Source organism: Saimiri boliviensis, chromosome 3 (assembly GCF_048565385.1).
Source record: "Saimiri boliviensis isolate mSaiBol1 chromosome 3, mSaiBol1.pri, whole genome shotgun sequence".
Taxonomy (NCBI): Eukaryota; Metazoa; Chordata; class Mammalia; order Primates; family Cebidae; genus Saimiri; species Saimiri boliviensis.
The window spans coordinates 60,132,804-60,151,327 of NC_133451.1; the positions used below are offsets into that span (position 1 = coordinate 60,132,804).

Genomic DNA, 18,524 nt, shown 5'->3' on the forward strand with positions numbered 1-18,524 from the left:
GCCAAACTTTATACTTTAGCTTTTTGCCAGATTTTACTTTGTATTTTGTTTGACACTGAAGCCTCATGCACGTAAGAATTTCCCATGCAATTTAAATAATTTGGAAGAAACCTTTACCTACATATTCAATTTTAAAACTTTCTCCAAATTTAAAACTTTTAGTAAGTCGACAAAATATTTTAAAATTGCATCATTTTGTTGTTTACTCTCTCTTGTTCTCAGATCATTGGCATCCATTCCACCACTCTTCACATTTGCACATCTATATACACTCATTCATGCATAATTTTTTAAGCAACAAAAATTACTTTATACCTAGAGAATCCATCTAATAATTTAAAAATGAAACTTTATCATTCTCTAATATGCATTAGAAATATTTTCTTGGCAAATTTTGACTACAAGTGAAAACTGGGTACAATAGTGCAAGAATTTGGGTTATTTAGTATAGAAAAAAATTATTTGGAGTATTTCACTTTTCACAAAGAAGCTCCTCGTTGTGTAGGAGTTCCTATAAATCCGTGACTAGTCATAACATCAGTTGTACATTTAGGATTTGTATTTATACATAATTAAGAGTATTCCATTTGGACACTGATTGAAAATGTGCATATCCTCTACTTCATTGGTATCAAAATAAGAATATCACTTCTAATATCTGTAATAGTTCATAAATTATTAAAATTAATAAAAGTAGGTAAACCATTTGAAATTACATGTGGTTTTGTTTTCCAAGGCCACATGTACTCACAATGATACGACAATAGAAGATCCAAGTTACATTAGGGTCATTCCATGGTTCTGGGAGACAGAAAATGTGATCTTTGCCTTGACAGAAGTAGCATTATACTTCCACGTATGACATGGTTTTTACTTCATGGAACAACAAAAACAGTGACATGTTAAATGTAGAACAGATAACTATAATCTCATAACTTCCTAGCTTAAATCAGAACTACAGGAAAAGTTTCAGAAGAGAAGTATGAATGCTTGACATAAGGATGATGTGCCATATATATAATAGTAATTTGAAATAATCCATTGTGAAATCACTTGTTATGATTTACTTTGGGGAGCCAGCTTTATTCTACTCAAATGTACACAAATGGAGAAAGAAAAGGAATGCCGACGGTAATACATATAGGTGGACATCACATAGGAGTGAAAGCGGGAGGGAACACTAACCATATTAGGCTTGGATGGGCAACAGCGCACAGGGAAGAAGCCCTCCCACAGCCACATTCGCAGCAACTGAAAAGCAAACAAGAGAGCCCAAGATAAGGAAGAGATCCCACTCCCTCAAATATAGCATAAAGACACTATGAATTTACTTAGGTGTCTGCTTTCCTTTTCAAAACAAAAAAATCCCTTAATGCATGCAATTAATTTTTTTTCCACAGTGCCTTACAAATTAAGAAGCATTTTATGGATTTAAGAAATATAGAGTTGTAGTAAATTGTGATTTTTATTTTGCTTAAAATGGTTATCCAGTATGAAATTTAATGAGCCAATATATTTGAATTAATTGTATGCAATCAATATAGACATATAAATGTAAGTCAATATAGACATATAGATGTAAGTCCATTTTAATGTATCTCTCCTCAAAAATTCCCTCAAATTTTACATTGGAAGGAATTCCAAACAGCCCTTTACATACAGGTTTTGCATATAGCCTACAAACTTGGAAAGAGTATAAAGACTTGATCATGTGACCCACTGATTTCTTACGCCTGTGGTATTAATTATCACAGCCTATTGAAAATGTCAGGCATACAGGATTTCCCAAATCACTTATTGAAGGCTACCAATTTAACTTCACATTTCCAGATTTTAAAAAATGTATCTTCAAATATATATTTTCAGAGCAGTTGCTGTATAGAAAAGCAAAGTATATAGAATACATGCACTTTTCCAGATATTGCAACATTAGAGATTCTTTTAATTTTTCTACATATTCATAGTAATAATCTAGGAAATACAAAATAAACTATTTTTAAAATGCAATTTAAATTGATAGAAAACATGTAAACTGATGGCGTAACAAAAGACAGAAGTTATTTACTGCTTCAATGCATTCGCTTCTAAGTAGTTTTAAATGAATAGCATTTATAGTGATCTCAAGAGAACTATAATATGAGCTCAGTATAGGTACTATATACCAGCAAATCTAGGCTTTCACTTAAAATCTGTCTGTTTTGAACTTTCATTACTTATAATGTATCCATTCTAATTTATAACCAAAAATTAAGAAAAAAAATTATAAACTTCCAATAAATTTGCAAACACTAATGAATGTAGATGAGCATTCCAACATAAAATTCCAATGGATCTTTTCAAAAAAAAAGTAGACAATTTATAAATATATTCTTTGTAGCACTGACAGTATTTTAATTTGTAGTACTACTAAATGTCTGAGGATTTGACTGTCACTAAAATGAAATTCTAATAAAGAAAAATGGCTATATAACATATATTTTTACTTTGTCCATTTATTACAAGATATTTTAAAGACTATGCCAAATCATTATTTTCACTGTTGAGATATTGAGAGTCAGTGTACAGTATATCAGATTATTTAAAAAATCTAAGAGTAATTAATACAGCTGTAAAATATTTTGGCGCATCTTGATATTTTTTAATAATTATACCTATTGCATTAATGTCTTCAACAATTACTAAATTTTTATGTAACTTTCCTACCACTTCTGCCTCATAGCAGCACTCAGATTAGGGGTTGGCAAACTACAGAGCAAGGGCCAAATCCACTTCATGACTTGTTTTTGTAAATACAGTTTTATTGGAACACTCACTGCTTGTTGTTTATGGTTTCTTTAGTGCTGCAGCAGAGTTCAGGGATTTGGACAGAGAATGTACAGCTTACAAAGCCTAAATCAAATATCTGGCCCTTTAAAAGCTATTTGCCCTCCTTTCTTAGACTGCTAGTTTTCTGAGATGAGAATAACTCTTCTTGCTTACTTGTGGATTTTTTTTTTTTTCTGCATGGTTTAAACACAATAATACTTATAAGCAGTCAACGTTTTGCCATAATTACTGTTAGCTAATAATAAAATTACCTCAATTTACTGATATCTACTAATGTAGGAAGCTTGCATATATGGAGTTCATTTCAAACAGCACAGTTTCAACACAACAAAAATTAAACAATTATTGGTTGTTAACAAATGTATCCAATTGTTCATTAATGATTTTAAAAAAGATGCCATTTTCTAACAAAGTACAAATATCCTTCCAGTTGAAAGTGTGCACAGTTTATAAATTCATATAGAATTGTGCATGGGAAAACAATAACTGCAATAATTGACTATTATCTAGTAAGATTTGTCTTCCACTTGGTCAGTGAACTAAATGTGTCAAGAAACACACAAATGATTCTAAAAATAACATTTCATAAAGTTCTCTTGATTAAAAAAATATAAGCTTTGTGTCTTAAGAATAATTATACACATATACACACACATGCATTCACAAGCAATTCACTATAACATCAAATCCAAGAATATAAATCAACTTACTATCATTAGAATTCTACTTTATAATTTCAATAAAATTTGATCAAAAAACCTAAAGCTGTATAAAATTAAACATTTATACTTCTATTTTTATTTGTTTTAAGGTGGCATAAAAATTGCTTTAGATAATTCGGTTAACCTTTTTCCTTTAGGTTGACAGCTACAAAACAGTGATAAAAATAGATATTATCTCATATATTTCATGAAAATTATGTGAGAGACTGCATATATTTCACTTTGATCAGTGTCTGGCACATCACACATTTTGGAGAAGAACTGTTAGCTATTACTTTTAATTTTATCATAATCAATGTGACAGAATACATTCTCATTATCTCCAAGGAATTTATATTTTTCATAATCTACATGACATTACTAGACTAAATATTTCTATTCATAATATAACTAAATAATAACTATATTCAGATTAATATAATACATTATGGCCAATGTAATTTTAAAAAATCATTTCCATAAAATGAACTTTCTAAGGATTTGGTGATTAGATAATAGTATGCATTAATATGCTATTAAGAAAACTAAGGCTGAAGTTACTTCTCTATGAATATCTGAAGTGAAATAAGGCATAATCACCTTTTAAAATAATTTTTGAAGATGCCTTCACAGTAACAGTTTAGCATCAGATGGTATAAGAAACATATTTTTTCTCAACCCATAAATACTCAGGTAAGTACAGGTTGATGCTTACACGCCTCAGAGATAATTTAGAAATAAAAACCAAAATGTGCTAGTGATAGCAAGTAATCTTATCTGTGAGCTATGATTCAACACAGTCTACATCTGTATTCCCATCAGTGTTTAGTACCTAGAACTCTGTAAGTAACTGCATGCAGCTATAGCAATATTATTTTAATCTAAGTTTGAAATAGTTTAGCTCCTTTAAGCTTGTAATAAAAACTGTTGATTTTCCTTTTAACAAGATATTTTAATATGTCCTTCAGCAGATTAAAATATGATAACAGAATCATTCCAGACCCAAAGAAGATTCAAATAAAATTACTTTAGCCAGCTCTTACACAGAGTTGATCAATATATGTATGAAGTGTGTCTATGTAAGTATGATAACCTCCCTCCTATGGAAGCAAGGTGATTATACCTCTAGGGAAGGAATTCTCAAAAGATGCTACAACAGAGAAGCAAGACTGCAGCTGTGGGTAAATCATGACTTAAATTCTTAAACATAGAAGTGGCTATGAAAAACCCTAAGATGCCAAGGGATAAATGAGAAAAAAGCAAGAAGAGTAATTTAACAAAAGAAGTAAGTGAATTACATTGAAAATATTTTTACTTTATTTACGACAAAGAAAGAAAACCAAAAGCCTGCATCATTTTCCCGTTTTAAATTAAATTAACAACAAACGATGATATTCAGTGCTGAAGAAAACAGAATGGAGCTATTGTTCTTATGTGTGGCAAGTAACACTGAAAAGTGACACCAACCTTTAGAAAACAATACTCCAAACCTATCAAAGAGCAATAAAAATGCTCTCATGCTTTGACACTATTGTTTCACAAAATAGTTAAGATCATGGGTTTTTAGTCAAACTAGGAGCGGTCTTGAATATAGCCATTACTAAACCTGCATAGCTTTGGATAAGCTAGTCACTGATGAAATGAGATAATAAAATCTACACCAGATAGGGTTGCTTAGAAGATGAATTTGGTCATACATGCCACGCTCTCTGTACTGTTGGGCTCACAGTCAGCACTTTGAAAGTTTTCAAGTGATTTTATTACAATGAGACAGTCTTCAGGCAAAAAAATGAGGTATATTATTATGTATATTATTTGTAAAAACAAATCTATGATACTGCAATCTATTGTCATTAACAGGCATGAGTTTTTAAACAATTAAAGGTATTTAAACACATAGCTAATATTAACCAAATAACACCGAAGAAAGTGTTCACTTGCAATTAACACTGCAATGTTAATTATTTTATACATTTCTTAAAATATCTCATGATGCAAAACTTCATGGTACTAAACGTGTTTCTACCAAATTTATATGTTGAAATCTTGACCTCCATAGTGATGATTTTAGGAGGAAGGGGCATTTGGAAGTTGATAAGGTTATGAGTGCCCAGCCCTCCTGAATGAGGTCAGTTTTCTTATCAAACATGTTCGAGGGAATTCTCTTGCCCCTTCCTCAGTATGAGGACACAGCACAAAGGCAAGTGTCTGCAAGGTGGTAAGAGAGTCCTCACCAGGAATCAGAAGCCCACACCTTGATCTTGAACTTCCCAGCCTCCAGAACGGTGAGAAATAAGTATCTGTTATTTATATGTCACCCTTTCTGTGATGTTTTGCTAGGGCAGCCTGAACAGACTAAGACGACTGCCTTTTGCACACATCTTAATTCATTGCCATTCTTTTAAGATTTAAAATTGATTTACTGATGAAGCCAGGCTAAAACTCTACAGAAATCTTTTGGCAAAAACTGGGAAAGAAATACAAACATAATGCTAACAAATATTGTACCAAACTTCTGACACAAAGTCATATAATTATTCTGCCTTACAAGAGAAGGTAATGCTGATTTTTAAAAGCTGCTTTTATAAAGTATGTTTTTATTACCTCAGAGGGAAATGCCACATCTACAACATACGCTGATATTTATATAAGCAATATAATCACTATATCCAGGCCCTGCTCTAGGCAAATTGGGAAAGTATTATGTTCATGCAAAATAAATTACAGTTTTTGCTATTACTTTTAATGGCAAAAACTGCAAGTAGTTTTGCACTAACTTTTGTAGCTTTTTGTAATTACTCAATTACATTGAGTAATTTTATCTTCTTTTCTAGTTCTCTATAACTTTCTTTCTAAATAGCATATTACCCTTACCAATAATTCTTGCTGTCTGCATATAAGCCTCTAAATTCCTTACCAAAAAGTGTCCTATCAGACCACAAGTTCCGTGTAGAAGTGTTTTAGGACATCAGTGGATCTCAGATTTACCTAATGAAGTTCCAAGCCCAGAACTCTCATATCTCATATCAAATAACAATATTCAATTGAATATTGTTAGTTGAATACCTATTGTAAAGCTGAGTATCCAGGGACTCAGAGAGAGAAAACAGCTTTCTCAGGATGGCACTGATAACAAGTTGCAGAAGATAAGTTTGAGCACCAACTACTGTCTCATAACAAAACTAAAACACCATTTTTCTTTCCTTATCTTCCAGCTTCTTTCATCCTCTCATTCTCTTATCCTTGTCTCCTCTTACTCCACATTGAAAACTTAAGCCACTTTCATGGGGGAACTTTGTTATGGACCTTTATTTCTTCCTTCACTTACTGTGATTACAAAATTAAAACGAATCTGATAAATTATTTTATAATAAATTACATACAATACTAAAACACCTTTATGTAAGTCTAGCCCTTACGGTAGCAAAGTATACAAAATTTCATTTTAAAGCATTAAAAGATCAATACCTTAAAAATACTTGGTGACCCAAACTCTATCACATTATTCAAATGCATGTTTTAAATAGAGATTAAATAATATAAATGACTGAGGTACACCTTAAATAAAGTATTCCCTTATCATGAATTTCTTAGAAAAATCCCCCAAACTGTGCAAATCTAAGTGTCTCATGTGTAGCCATTCATCTTAAGGAAAAAGTCATAAACACAAACAAACAGAAATTAATTCACATTAACCTTAGATTCAGGAACTCTCCTTATTTCTAACTCTAAAACAAAAACAAAAACAAAACTCTTAGGACATAGAAACATCAAAACAAGTGAAAGTGGAAAATTAACTTAAGGTGACATATATTTAGAAAACACTTCAATTATTTTTTCCCAAGCTATACTTTAATAATAATTCTCTGTTCTTATTTTATTTCATTATTCTAATAGGCCCGAGTTCATTATAAAACATTAGATCTTCTTCAACGAATGACACAGGTAAAAGAATTGATTCAATTAGCAAATGGTATTAAAAACATTAGATGCAATTTGCTTATTCCAATATATATGCGAACTCAAAATCAATTTTATCAAATATTAACCACCTTTTGTAAACTTTTCGCTGCAGTAGAAGACACAGTCATTCTCATTATTAGTAAACATTTACTGAGAATCTATATGCTATTCTTTAAGAGTGAAGAAATTACATAACAACAGTTCTCTACTCACATGTAATACAGTGGTTCCAAACCTGGCTACAGATTAGAGTCAACAAGAGAGCTTAAAAACAAAAGTCCAGGAGTTACTTTAAAATAATTAATTTAGAACATCTATATTGAGGAACTCAAACATTATTATTTCTCAAAATCTGTTAGTCGATTCTAAGTTTTCTCCAGGTCAAGAACCACTGATCAAAGAGGTACTCAATAAATACTTATTGTATTGAATTGATATGTATTATAATGGTTTTTGGGGAATTTACTTAATGAATAAAAGGGCATGGCTTGTAATTAGCATATTAATGGCCTGCATGTAAGTAGAAACTTCAAAAGATCCTGGAGGTGCTTAAAAATAATATTTTCTTTTGTAAGTATGTATATTTAGAGATAGATTATATATAAATTAAACACATAATTCATATATACAACACACTATATATAAATTATGTATAAAGTTTATATATATAAATCATATGCATATATAAATTATATATTAAAAACGTATCATATATATGTATACACACACACACATTAATCAGGGCCAATTCCATTAAGAAAATTAAAGTTGGATGTGGCTTCTTCTTTGCTCTCCCAAATAATATTTCCAAGAATTACAAAAGGCCTGGATGTGATATTGGTGGCAACAACAGGTTAAAGAGTTATTTCTACTCCTAAAAATCTTTCCTTTGTTTCTTGAAGAACAAAATCACCATCACCACTGCTACCACCATTATTACTTTCACTACCACCAGTAAAAAGAAAGTAAGAAAAAAAAAATACTAAGAAACTCTTATTTTTAATCTTTGGCAAGATTATTATAGGAAAAAAAGACAGCATGGAATTCTGACTGTTGGGGAGTTCCCTCTGACATTTTGAGATGATGGATTTTATTAAGCTCACTGTAGAGTGCTTATCTTATTTTAAAAGGCTTCAGTAATGTCCTGGCCATGATAGCTGCCAATCTGAAGGACTAACTACTGGTGTCTTCCTACCAACTTATTATAAATCAGTCACTTATATGCTTGGCCATCTCTTTTTCTAATATTTGTTTAAAATCAAGAAAAGGTGGTTGGGGGAAGTAGGAAGGAAGGTGTGAGGGAAGTAGGAAGGAAGAAAATTTAAAATTTTTGAATGCCTTCTTGGTGATTCATACCATAAAAAATATATATGATATGAATCAGATAAGCCATATTCCCATTTGGAGCCACCATAAAAGCTAAATAATATTAAACACTATCATGTTCTGGAAAAATGTAATTTTCTACAAAGAAAATCTTGCATGTGTATGATGTGCATGTGCGTGTAAAGATGAACTTCCTTATTTTTCAAAAATCAGTTTGTATACAAGAAAGTTCCTGCCATTAATGAGTCTGGAAGGAATGGAAGACGAGATTGGGCAGGCACACAGGCGAGGCTGCGGAAGGTCAAATCAACTGGGCTAAGGAGTCACAGGAACGGATATGCCATGTGCACTCATACCTACATGCCTTTTCCATCACATTCTCTCAACCATTTCTGGTAAAATTTAACTTGGCCCTAAAGGTGCAGTTAAAATCTATCATTCCTCTAACAATATTTTTGTACTCATTTAAGCAGAAGTCATTATATCTTCTGCTCTCATACCGATTTTTTGTCATTTTTTTCCAAATACAATCTGTAGCAACTGGTTCAAGAAGTCAAGCTACAACCTTTGTAGCAATCAGACCAAATGGTCAGAACTTAATAACTGCCAACTTCCCTAATTTTTGTTTCCTACTTCCAGTTTAGGATCAAACAAAGGAAGCCAAATCACCTAGGAGGCCCTGATTTTAGGTAACCCATTTCCAGGTTCACCATGTCAATAAGCTCTAAATCTGGGCCTATCTGAAGCCTTCCCTTTTTCTTCATTATAAATCTTTTACACTATTCTGCCTGCCTTTGGGTCTCTACCAAATGCATGTGATGTTGGCTGATCTTCTTCTGTAGTAAGCTGTGAAAAAATAGTCTGTGTTTGTTCTCATTTGGGTGATTTTAGCTTATTTCCACAGAAGAGATAATCTTTACTAGTTCAATAAAGGGAAAATACATGGATTCATCTTTGCAATCAACGACCATCTTATTTCTGTTCTAGCATAATAATAGTGTTGATATACAACATACTGAATCATGTTTCTTTCTCCCGCAGAATGTTGCCTACACTGAGCAAACATCAATTACCTCCATTTCTAGAAGCCTAAATTTGCTAAGCTTCTTCCACTAAGCTCTTCCTCTCCCAGTCATCTCACAGCTGAAACACATCTGTCTTGCGGGCCTCTTAGAAAACAACATATGACTATCATGATGAACCTATTTGTGCTCAGCTATTGTAGATTTAATTTATTTTGAGAAAAGTAGAGAGAAAAATTGAAGGCATATAAAGTTGCAAATAAGTGATGCTGGTTGTGTCAGCTCAAAGAAATAACATTTATAAACACAGCTTTGAAAATACTATGTTTTAAACACTCATTTGTTTTAATAAAAAAATCAATTAAAAATATGAATGAGTTAAAAACAGAAGAAAATGAGTAAAAGAAAGAAGTCAAACATGTACATTTGTTTTAGCTCTCTCCATTATGTCTGTCTAGTATTTTTCTAACACTGAATCACATCTACGATCATGAAACTTTTAAGGTGGAAAAATCAGAAAGACTAAACTTTCCATTTCATTATTTCACTTTCAAATAATAAAAATAATTGTGGCAATATACTGAAATTACCTAAACTCAAGGAATGTATGTATTTTGTGATAACATATTATGATATTTGAACATATTCTAGAATGACTTAAGAGGAAGCTAAATGTCACATTTTCATGTCACACTATTCAAATTCCATGCAAGTACATGCTATTTTTTTATTAGTATTTGTCAGTAATGTTAAAATCACATATAATATTAGTTGCCCTAATTATTTAAAACTGAATATTGTGCTGGTGATAAATATGAAATATTTAATACATTGCACACACAATGATTAATGATGGTTACAATTGCTTTATACATTGAATTGTATATAAATGTATGCATGTATTTATAGTCACAAAAATGTACCCATATAAAATATTTGTAATTGTGACTATATATGATCTCCAATGGGAATTTTCCTGACCAAACATTGAAAAATATTTTAACATTATAATATTTATGCTTATGTAATACTGAGAAAAATCAGACAGATTAATACAATGGCTTTCATAGCCCAGAGCCAGCATAGACAAAATAATACCCATGTAGATGCTTATTTAGTACGTGCTACAGGTGGAAACCTATAAGAGTTTTGGGGCAGAGAGAAAACCACTGGTGAGTACTCACATAAGTCTTTGGAAAATAGCAATTGAAATCTCCAAGTATATAAAATTAACATTTTAAACATTTTTATAACCCATGCAAAATAAACACCGCTAAAACTCAAACAAAATTTGACACTTTCAATGATGTAACTCTGCTCTGTGAAGTGCTACTATCCACTAGCTCTAATGGGTAAAGAGCCTATTCATGCAATTTAAGAAACAGGTGTTAAAACAGCTAATGATTATACTTTTTGCTTACAAGTAAATGATCCTATTAAATCTAAAAATAAAAATAAATCTAATTATAAATGCCAAACTAATTTTCTCCTATTAAATAAGCAAAAATGTTCTAGGTTGTGAACTACTAATTTTGTGTACTATTGAAGAGAATGCTAATTGATACACTAGTTGAGAATGGCCATTTGTTAACATGTATAAATAATCCTAAAATATTCATAGTCATTGGCCCTTACTTTGAATTTTATGAATGTGTTCCAAGGACATTAATGACAGAAATAGTAGAAGACAAAACAAGTACACACACACAGATACACAAATCCCTTCTCTCAAACAATAATGTTTATACACACACACACACACACACGCACACACACATAGAGCAAACATTCATGACAAAGATCAGACACTAGCATACCTAAGAGGCATTAAATTTTTGCTTTTAAAATATTTTTAATTGCTCAGATAAATTTTATATTGTAATGTTAAGTTAAAAAAACTATAAATTACAAATTCAACTGTATAAAAGGTATCTTGACTATATATGACAAAATATTAATACTGTCTGCTTCTGGTGGTATAAGTTTGATTAATTTTCTTTCTGCATTTTGTCTTTTATGTTCTTCATAATTTTAAATAAGAATTAAGAAATGTATACCTAATTAAAAATCGCAGTTTAGTAAGAAATCAGGGCAATTGGCTTAACTCTGACAACTTTGTAACATGCAATGTAAAAAAAAAAAAATAGGCTTAAACTTATAGGAAAGGGAAGAATCATGACATCCTGGTAATGTCAGCCAAACAGGACATTCATCTAAGAACGTGGTGATTAACTTCTAAGACTATGTTGAAACATAGCTTATGTGGTCCAGGTGCAATCTAAGTACTTAGGGTCTTTGGACAGATATGGAAGCAGGATTGATAGTGATTCTCACCTTAGCACATTTGGTATATAGTGAGATGATCCCCTAATAGACTTCCAAGTTGGGTTATTTCAGAGTCCTACTTAGGGCTGGGGCATGGTCCAAAGGCTTGGAGACACTGGACCAGTATCTAGTCACTGTGGCTTTGGAAACTGATAGGAACAAATGGGCTAAACTGCACAAACTCCATTCAGATATTTGAGATATACAGAAGTTCTTTCTCATTTCAACTTGTTGGATGGAGATTTAGAAGACCCAAGGCTTAGGCAGAAAGATACAGGGTGGTAAAATACACACCTACTTAAAATTTAAAGTAGCTTTTTCTCTACCGGGGTTGAAGGGCAGCAGTATATATACACTAGCACAGGTTTGAAATGATTAATAATACATCACTAAGGCTTTTAAAAAGCCTTATCCTGGTCCACCACTTTCCAAATTACCAGAGAAGAGGTAAATTCAAAAGACTACAAATATGTACATTTGGAACAGGTAGAATAGGACTAGGTCAGGAAAAGTCAGACATCAATAACAAAATAAATCATCAAGAGGTTCCTATGTATCACAAAAAGCACACAAGTCATACAAATGTAGAATACTGATTTATTACATATTTGTCCATCAAAATTTCTATGAAAATAATTTTTAATTCACTTATCCTGTAAATATTGAATTCATACTAATTTTATGATATCTTGTTGAATTTTTAGATCATCTTGATTATAATTACATAGAGATTAATGATTAAGTGGCTGAATTTCATTTTAAAAGTTTCCTGAGGAAGATTGGACCTCTACATTGGTATTTCCTTATATTTTTACTTGCAGTAAATTAGGAAAATCAAAATACTTGTGCAGGTTTAATGTCTATATTGCTTAAATAGTTATATTGAACTTTGTACCCTTAAAAATATAGCATTGTGGTCTTGGCATATCCAAAATCTCATGAACAACATTAGCTTTGCAGATTTGTGGTAAAATTCCAGTATACGTAGGAAAAATTAATATTAATATAAAAGGTATTTCACTTTGTGTTATATTCTTTCATGTTTCTAAAGATGTTCATTTAACTCTTTTCTCTGTAACTGCACATTATGATCATCTTTTACATTGTATGTATATCTCCATATTTGCAACTGATTTCTCTTGATATTAAATAGTAATTATATTAAACAATCAACGTATTAAACAATTAAATGATTAAGCAATCAAAGTTACATGACTTCAATTGAAACTCAACATGGATAATAGATTATCGTTCTTTAATGTTGGTAGGACCTGTGCATTATCTATGGAGAGAATCAGTTTAAGACTACTCAATTTGCTTCAGAAAAAATCAAGGGAATAGTGTCAGAGAAGCACTAGGATTCTCCAACATCAGAGGCATTAAGAACTATTAGAGGTAGGCAAGAGGTACTTGTGAGGTATACAGGACTATTTGAATCTATGGAATTATCTGTCTTGGAGGGACACTACAGGGATTTACAAAGTTGGTCTGAAAACAGCCTAGAAATTCCCTAAGGAATAGAGACTTTTCCCAGTTACTTCCCACAGGGCGGTAAAACCTTGCCAACTTGTTGAGATCTTGCCTTCTTGGATGGAAGTAGGGGTGTAGTAAGGAAGAAAAAAAATAAACTATGCTAAACTTTCAGCTATGTTTTTTGCCTTTCATTACCTTTCAATCTATCCATCTATCCTGGTCCAAGAGTACTCTATTGTTTATATATTTTTTCTGCCTGTACATTATGATATTTTGCCATCTTGAAAACCACTCTGGCTGGGGAAAGACTGCCGCTTTCAGGGCTAGCTAGTACCTAGAAGTAGCAAATACATGCCTACAGCATGTATTCGAGATGCTAACTAGCCAACCTGGAACAATAGCGCTGCTAATCTGCCCTTAACTTCAGGTAGCAATATTTGCCTGCCTTAATCACCCCAGGCTCAGGTTCCAGGCAACTAAAGACCTCTTCTGTAGACCCAAAGTTTGTCAGAATTATTCAAACTAACCAATATGCTTTCACATTGAAACCCAAAAAAAGGCTCACTCCTATACTTTCCCCTCTCTCCAGTCTTTTTCCTCTTGACCAAAATCTGGTGTTTCTCTGACGACCCTGCATGGCATGCTATGCCTTCTGTTTCTAGGACCTGTGAATATAACAAACTTTGTTTTTCTTTGTCTCTTCTGTGTTTCCTTTTGTGGCCATACCTGACTGACCACCACTTAGAAGAACGCAGGACAAGAACTCAACTAACAGCAACAATCATGGGTGTGCAGATTCCAATGCCAAATTTTGCAAACAGGAAGAAATGATAATATGTTATTTAAAACAACCACAAGGAAGAGTTCCAATATGACAACAAATTAACCAAAATTGTCATCTATAATAATGGTGGCTAAAACACAGTGTGACAATTAGAGCAAAGACATAATAAATATGTAAGACATAAAAGTATGTCATTTTCCTGTGAGATTTAAAACATCATAGGAGTAAAATAGTAATGAGAGAAGCAAGGAGTGGGAGACAGTAAAAGAATTTTGGTAAGCAAAATACTTGGTGTATTAGTCTGTTTTCATACTGCTATAAAGAACTTTCAAAGACTGTAATTTTTAAAGAAAAGTGGGTTGGGAGCCTCAGGAAACTTACGATCAAGAATCATGGTGGAAGGCGAAGCAAGGCACATTTTTCACAAGGCAGCAGGAAGGAGAAGTGCCAAGCAGAGGGGGAAGAGCACCTTATAAAACTATCAGATCTTGCAATAACTTGCTCACAATCTGAAGAACAATACAGGGAAAACTGCCCCCATGATTCAAGTACCTCCATCTGGTCTCTCCCTTGACATGAGGTGATTATGGGGATTACAATTCAAGATGAGATTTGGGTGGGGACGTAAAGCCTAACCACATCAATTGGGATATAATATTCTTTGTAGCACTACAGCTGTCACAACCATCAGCAGTATCTGAAGTCAATCCTTCCATATGGCATAATAAAGAATTCAGCTGCTTGAGTTTGAGTTGCTAATCTATTAGAAACATTTCCTTTTTTTCCTGGTTCATGTAAGAACTTATAGAGCACAGATCTTGAACAAATGTGGCTTTTAGCTGGTGTTTAAAATCATCTGGGACACTTTGATTCATTTTTCAACAATGAGTATACTTCCAGACATGGCTCAGGAAATTAACTGATTTTTTTGTTGTTGTTGAATAGATGTTCTAGCCTTTGGCATAGGGCAGTGCTATTGATTTTCACCGTGGAGCTGAGTATCAGGTTTCTGTGAAAGGCTGTATTATTGTCAGTAAAATTTTCAGAAACCTAGGAGGGTCTTCTGCCAGAGCCCAGCATCTTCTGGTGTGCCAGTCTGCTCTCTTTCAGATAGGGATCACATTTTTATAGAAATAAAGCTTTGAGCAAATGGAGCTTTAGACAAAAAGCGTATTTTGCTCTTGTGGTTAGACTTTTGACCTGCCCTTTGCTTCAGACTAGGTGAAATCAAAGTCATTTGATTCTTTACTAAGATAATTTGCATCTTTGCAAGTCAATGATATTAACCTGTTGTTTCCAGTACCATAAACTGAGTTTTTCCTTTCAAATGTTTGCCTCAATATAACTTCCTATGCATTGCAGTAAAGTTTATATGTTTGATCTGTGAGAAATTCCAAGTGGGATGTTCAACAGTGTTGCACGATTGAGCCAGTAACCCTCTTAAGTTCAGTTTCCTAGGACGATTTACTTCCCACAGTGGGCAATTAGTTGTTGCTATGTTCCTTGTCTTCCTGGCATTACTTTGCCCTAATCCCCATTTGTCAGTTATTAATAAATTATGATCTTCTCTCTAATTATTTTGTGTCAGAGCCTTTGAAGAGAAAAAGCATGTAATCATGAGAAAATAGAAGAGATAACAACCCTCAGATATTAAATCAATATACATGTCTGGATTTATCATAGTTTTATGAAGTCACATCTATTGCTCATAAGCTTCTGAGATTTACTTTTATTGAGCTTTTTTAAAAAATCAGTGATTGCATGATTACAAATGTTTATCATTATTTTAAAATATATTTATGAGATTAAAGTTTTCACAAAATTCATTTTTCTTATTAGAATTATCAATTTCTGAAACTATGTAAACCTAATTATGTTATAGATGCAAAATATATCAATTTCTAAATTATTGCTGCTTGATGTCACCAGGCATATCATGACAATTATATTAGCACGTCTAGATGTCAAAGAAATAAAATCATAAGATAGAGAAGATATATTAACTTCTATGCACTACTTCATGAAATCATTGCATTCTCTGTGATGAAACCAAAAGGTTTATTATTTACTTATTTTAAAGCGTATCTATGGGTTAGGAATTCCATTACATTTACTTTAGGAATATTAGAGTTTTTCATTTTCCAAAATGTCAACATTAATAGGAAAAAATGGATAAAGCATATCAAATGAAGATTGATGCACAGCTCATTTTTAATTCAATAACTTCTAAGGTATTTATTCCATTAAGTTATATAGGAGAGCCACAGAAGCCTCTATCATCTAAATACTTACTGGTGGACAGAAGAGAGAAGATATTTACACAATACCCTATAATTTGTGCTTGAAAGTGTTAAGTTTTAGGAGAAATACTGATATATTTTTTTCTGATATATTGTTCAAAGGAGAGAATGTTTTGGCTAAAGCATTGAGGGAATTCCTTTGTCCTCTCTTCATGATAGAAAGTTTGACCTAAGTCTTCATATGTGGGTTAGGCTTAAACATGGAGGGATAATATGAAGTTTGTTCCAAGCAAATAGAGGATGTGAAAAAGGGTGCAGAGTGAGAGATTCTTTTCCTCATTCTCAGTCCGTGTGCTTTATATGAAACTGATCCTATTTTCAGTTTCAGGTATGAGTTCCTATGGTGTTGGTGATAAAGTGTAACCTCTCCATCATCTTCTTAATTAAGGTCCCAGAACTATTGATTGACTTACTCTGTGGAGCTGGGTATCAAGTTTCTGTCACAGACTGTGCCATTTGAGCTCTGAGAGTGAAGGGCAAGAGTCCTGAAGTCAAATTTATTTTCAATACATGACCATTTCCCCTAAGTGACCCAATAGTTGCCTGATTCCTTCCTACCTCATAGACCACTTTTTTAAAGCCCCCTTTAGCAGCATCTTATTCTTCCTATTCTTCCACCCTAACTCTCGATATCACAGTGTCCCAGGGTTTTATCCAAAAACTCCAGTTCAATCAATGTGTTTAAACACCATATTTGTTCAACAGCATTCTTGAATTATGTCTCAATTGCATAGCAGACATGATTTTAACACTTGGATTTATCAGTACCTGTTTTTTAGATTTAATGTTTTAATCTGTGAAAACTTTTCAGCTGTAACATCAATGATTTTCTTTTAGAGTAAGCTACTCTAAATTATGGCTCCTGTCATTTGCAACCAAAGAAATCCAAGACAAAAACACATAGTGATATAAGGTAGTTTGAATTACATTTTACAGAGTCTTAAAACCCAACTGCACTCCTCCAGTCATACTTTCATTAGACATTTGCCAAGGGCCTACATTATAATCTGTTTATCAAGATGAGCACATATCTACTGGGGAGATATATATTAAACGCTGAACTACAACTACTTCAGTGAGAAAATTAAGTTTTAAGAGTACACAGAAGTGGAATTAACCAGGTTTCACAAAGTCAGGAATGACCATGAAGTTGGTAACATATAATTTGTGTGATTTTAGAGTAAATGCAATTTGCTGGGTATAATTTTCCCATGAAGGGGGGAGAATCCACTAAAATTAATGTATTTTTTGGTGTCAAGCTACCACTGACATTAATTTCTAAGAAGTGTTTTATTCATATTTTTGATCAGTTTTTAAAGTTTTAAAATGTTAATTCCATTATTTTTAGCAGGAGAAAATCAGAGGATTTCCACACAAAGGTTCAAAAGTCACATAATCACAAGTCTCGGGGAAGTTATATCCTAAACCCCAAAGGCCCTGACATCAGAGTTAGGGTCAAGTTCCAGGCCCTTACTGACTGCTGTATTATAATTTATGTTCTAGACACTTTCCCAAAGGGAAAAGGGTACAGATAAAAATCCCTATCATTTTGTATCCTTCTCTAGTAGGAGAGACCAACTAAAAATGAACAGGTTAAATATCTGTGTGGTATATAATATCAATAAGTCTAATGAAGAAACAGGCATGGTTTGCAGAGGAAAGAATCAGGTCATCTCTTCAGTATGCTCAATTGAGAGAACAAGATTGAGCAAAGATTTGAAAGAAATAAGGAAGAAGCTATAAGATTCTCTGGGGCAAGGGAATTTTAGACAGTAAGAAGAGCCAATGCAAAAGACTTAAGGCA

The 18,524-nt window shown here is 32.6% G+C and overlaps 1 protein-coding gene across 12 annotated transcripts in view; it reads right to left on the reverse strand.

Annotated features, from left to right (window-relative positions):
• Positions 1-18,524, reverse strand: part of EPHA5 (EPH receptor A5) — a 354,031-nt gene that overhangs the window by 59,141 nt on the left and 276,366 nt on the right. For 7 of the 12 annotated variants that reach the window (XM_074396211.1, XM_074396215.1, XM_074396214.1 and 4 more), the window contains one exon: positions 1,186-1,251. The exons of the other annotated variants lie outside the window; for them this stretch is intronic. In XM_074396211.1, coding sequence (XP_074252312.1) covers positions 1,186-1,251 — 66 coding nt within the window. The remainder of the gene's footprint in view (positions 1-1,185; positions 1,252-18,524) is intronic. 12 annotated transcript variants of the gene reach the window in all.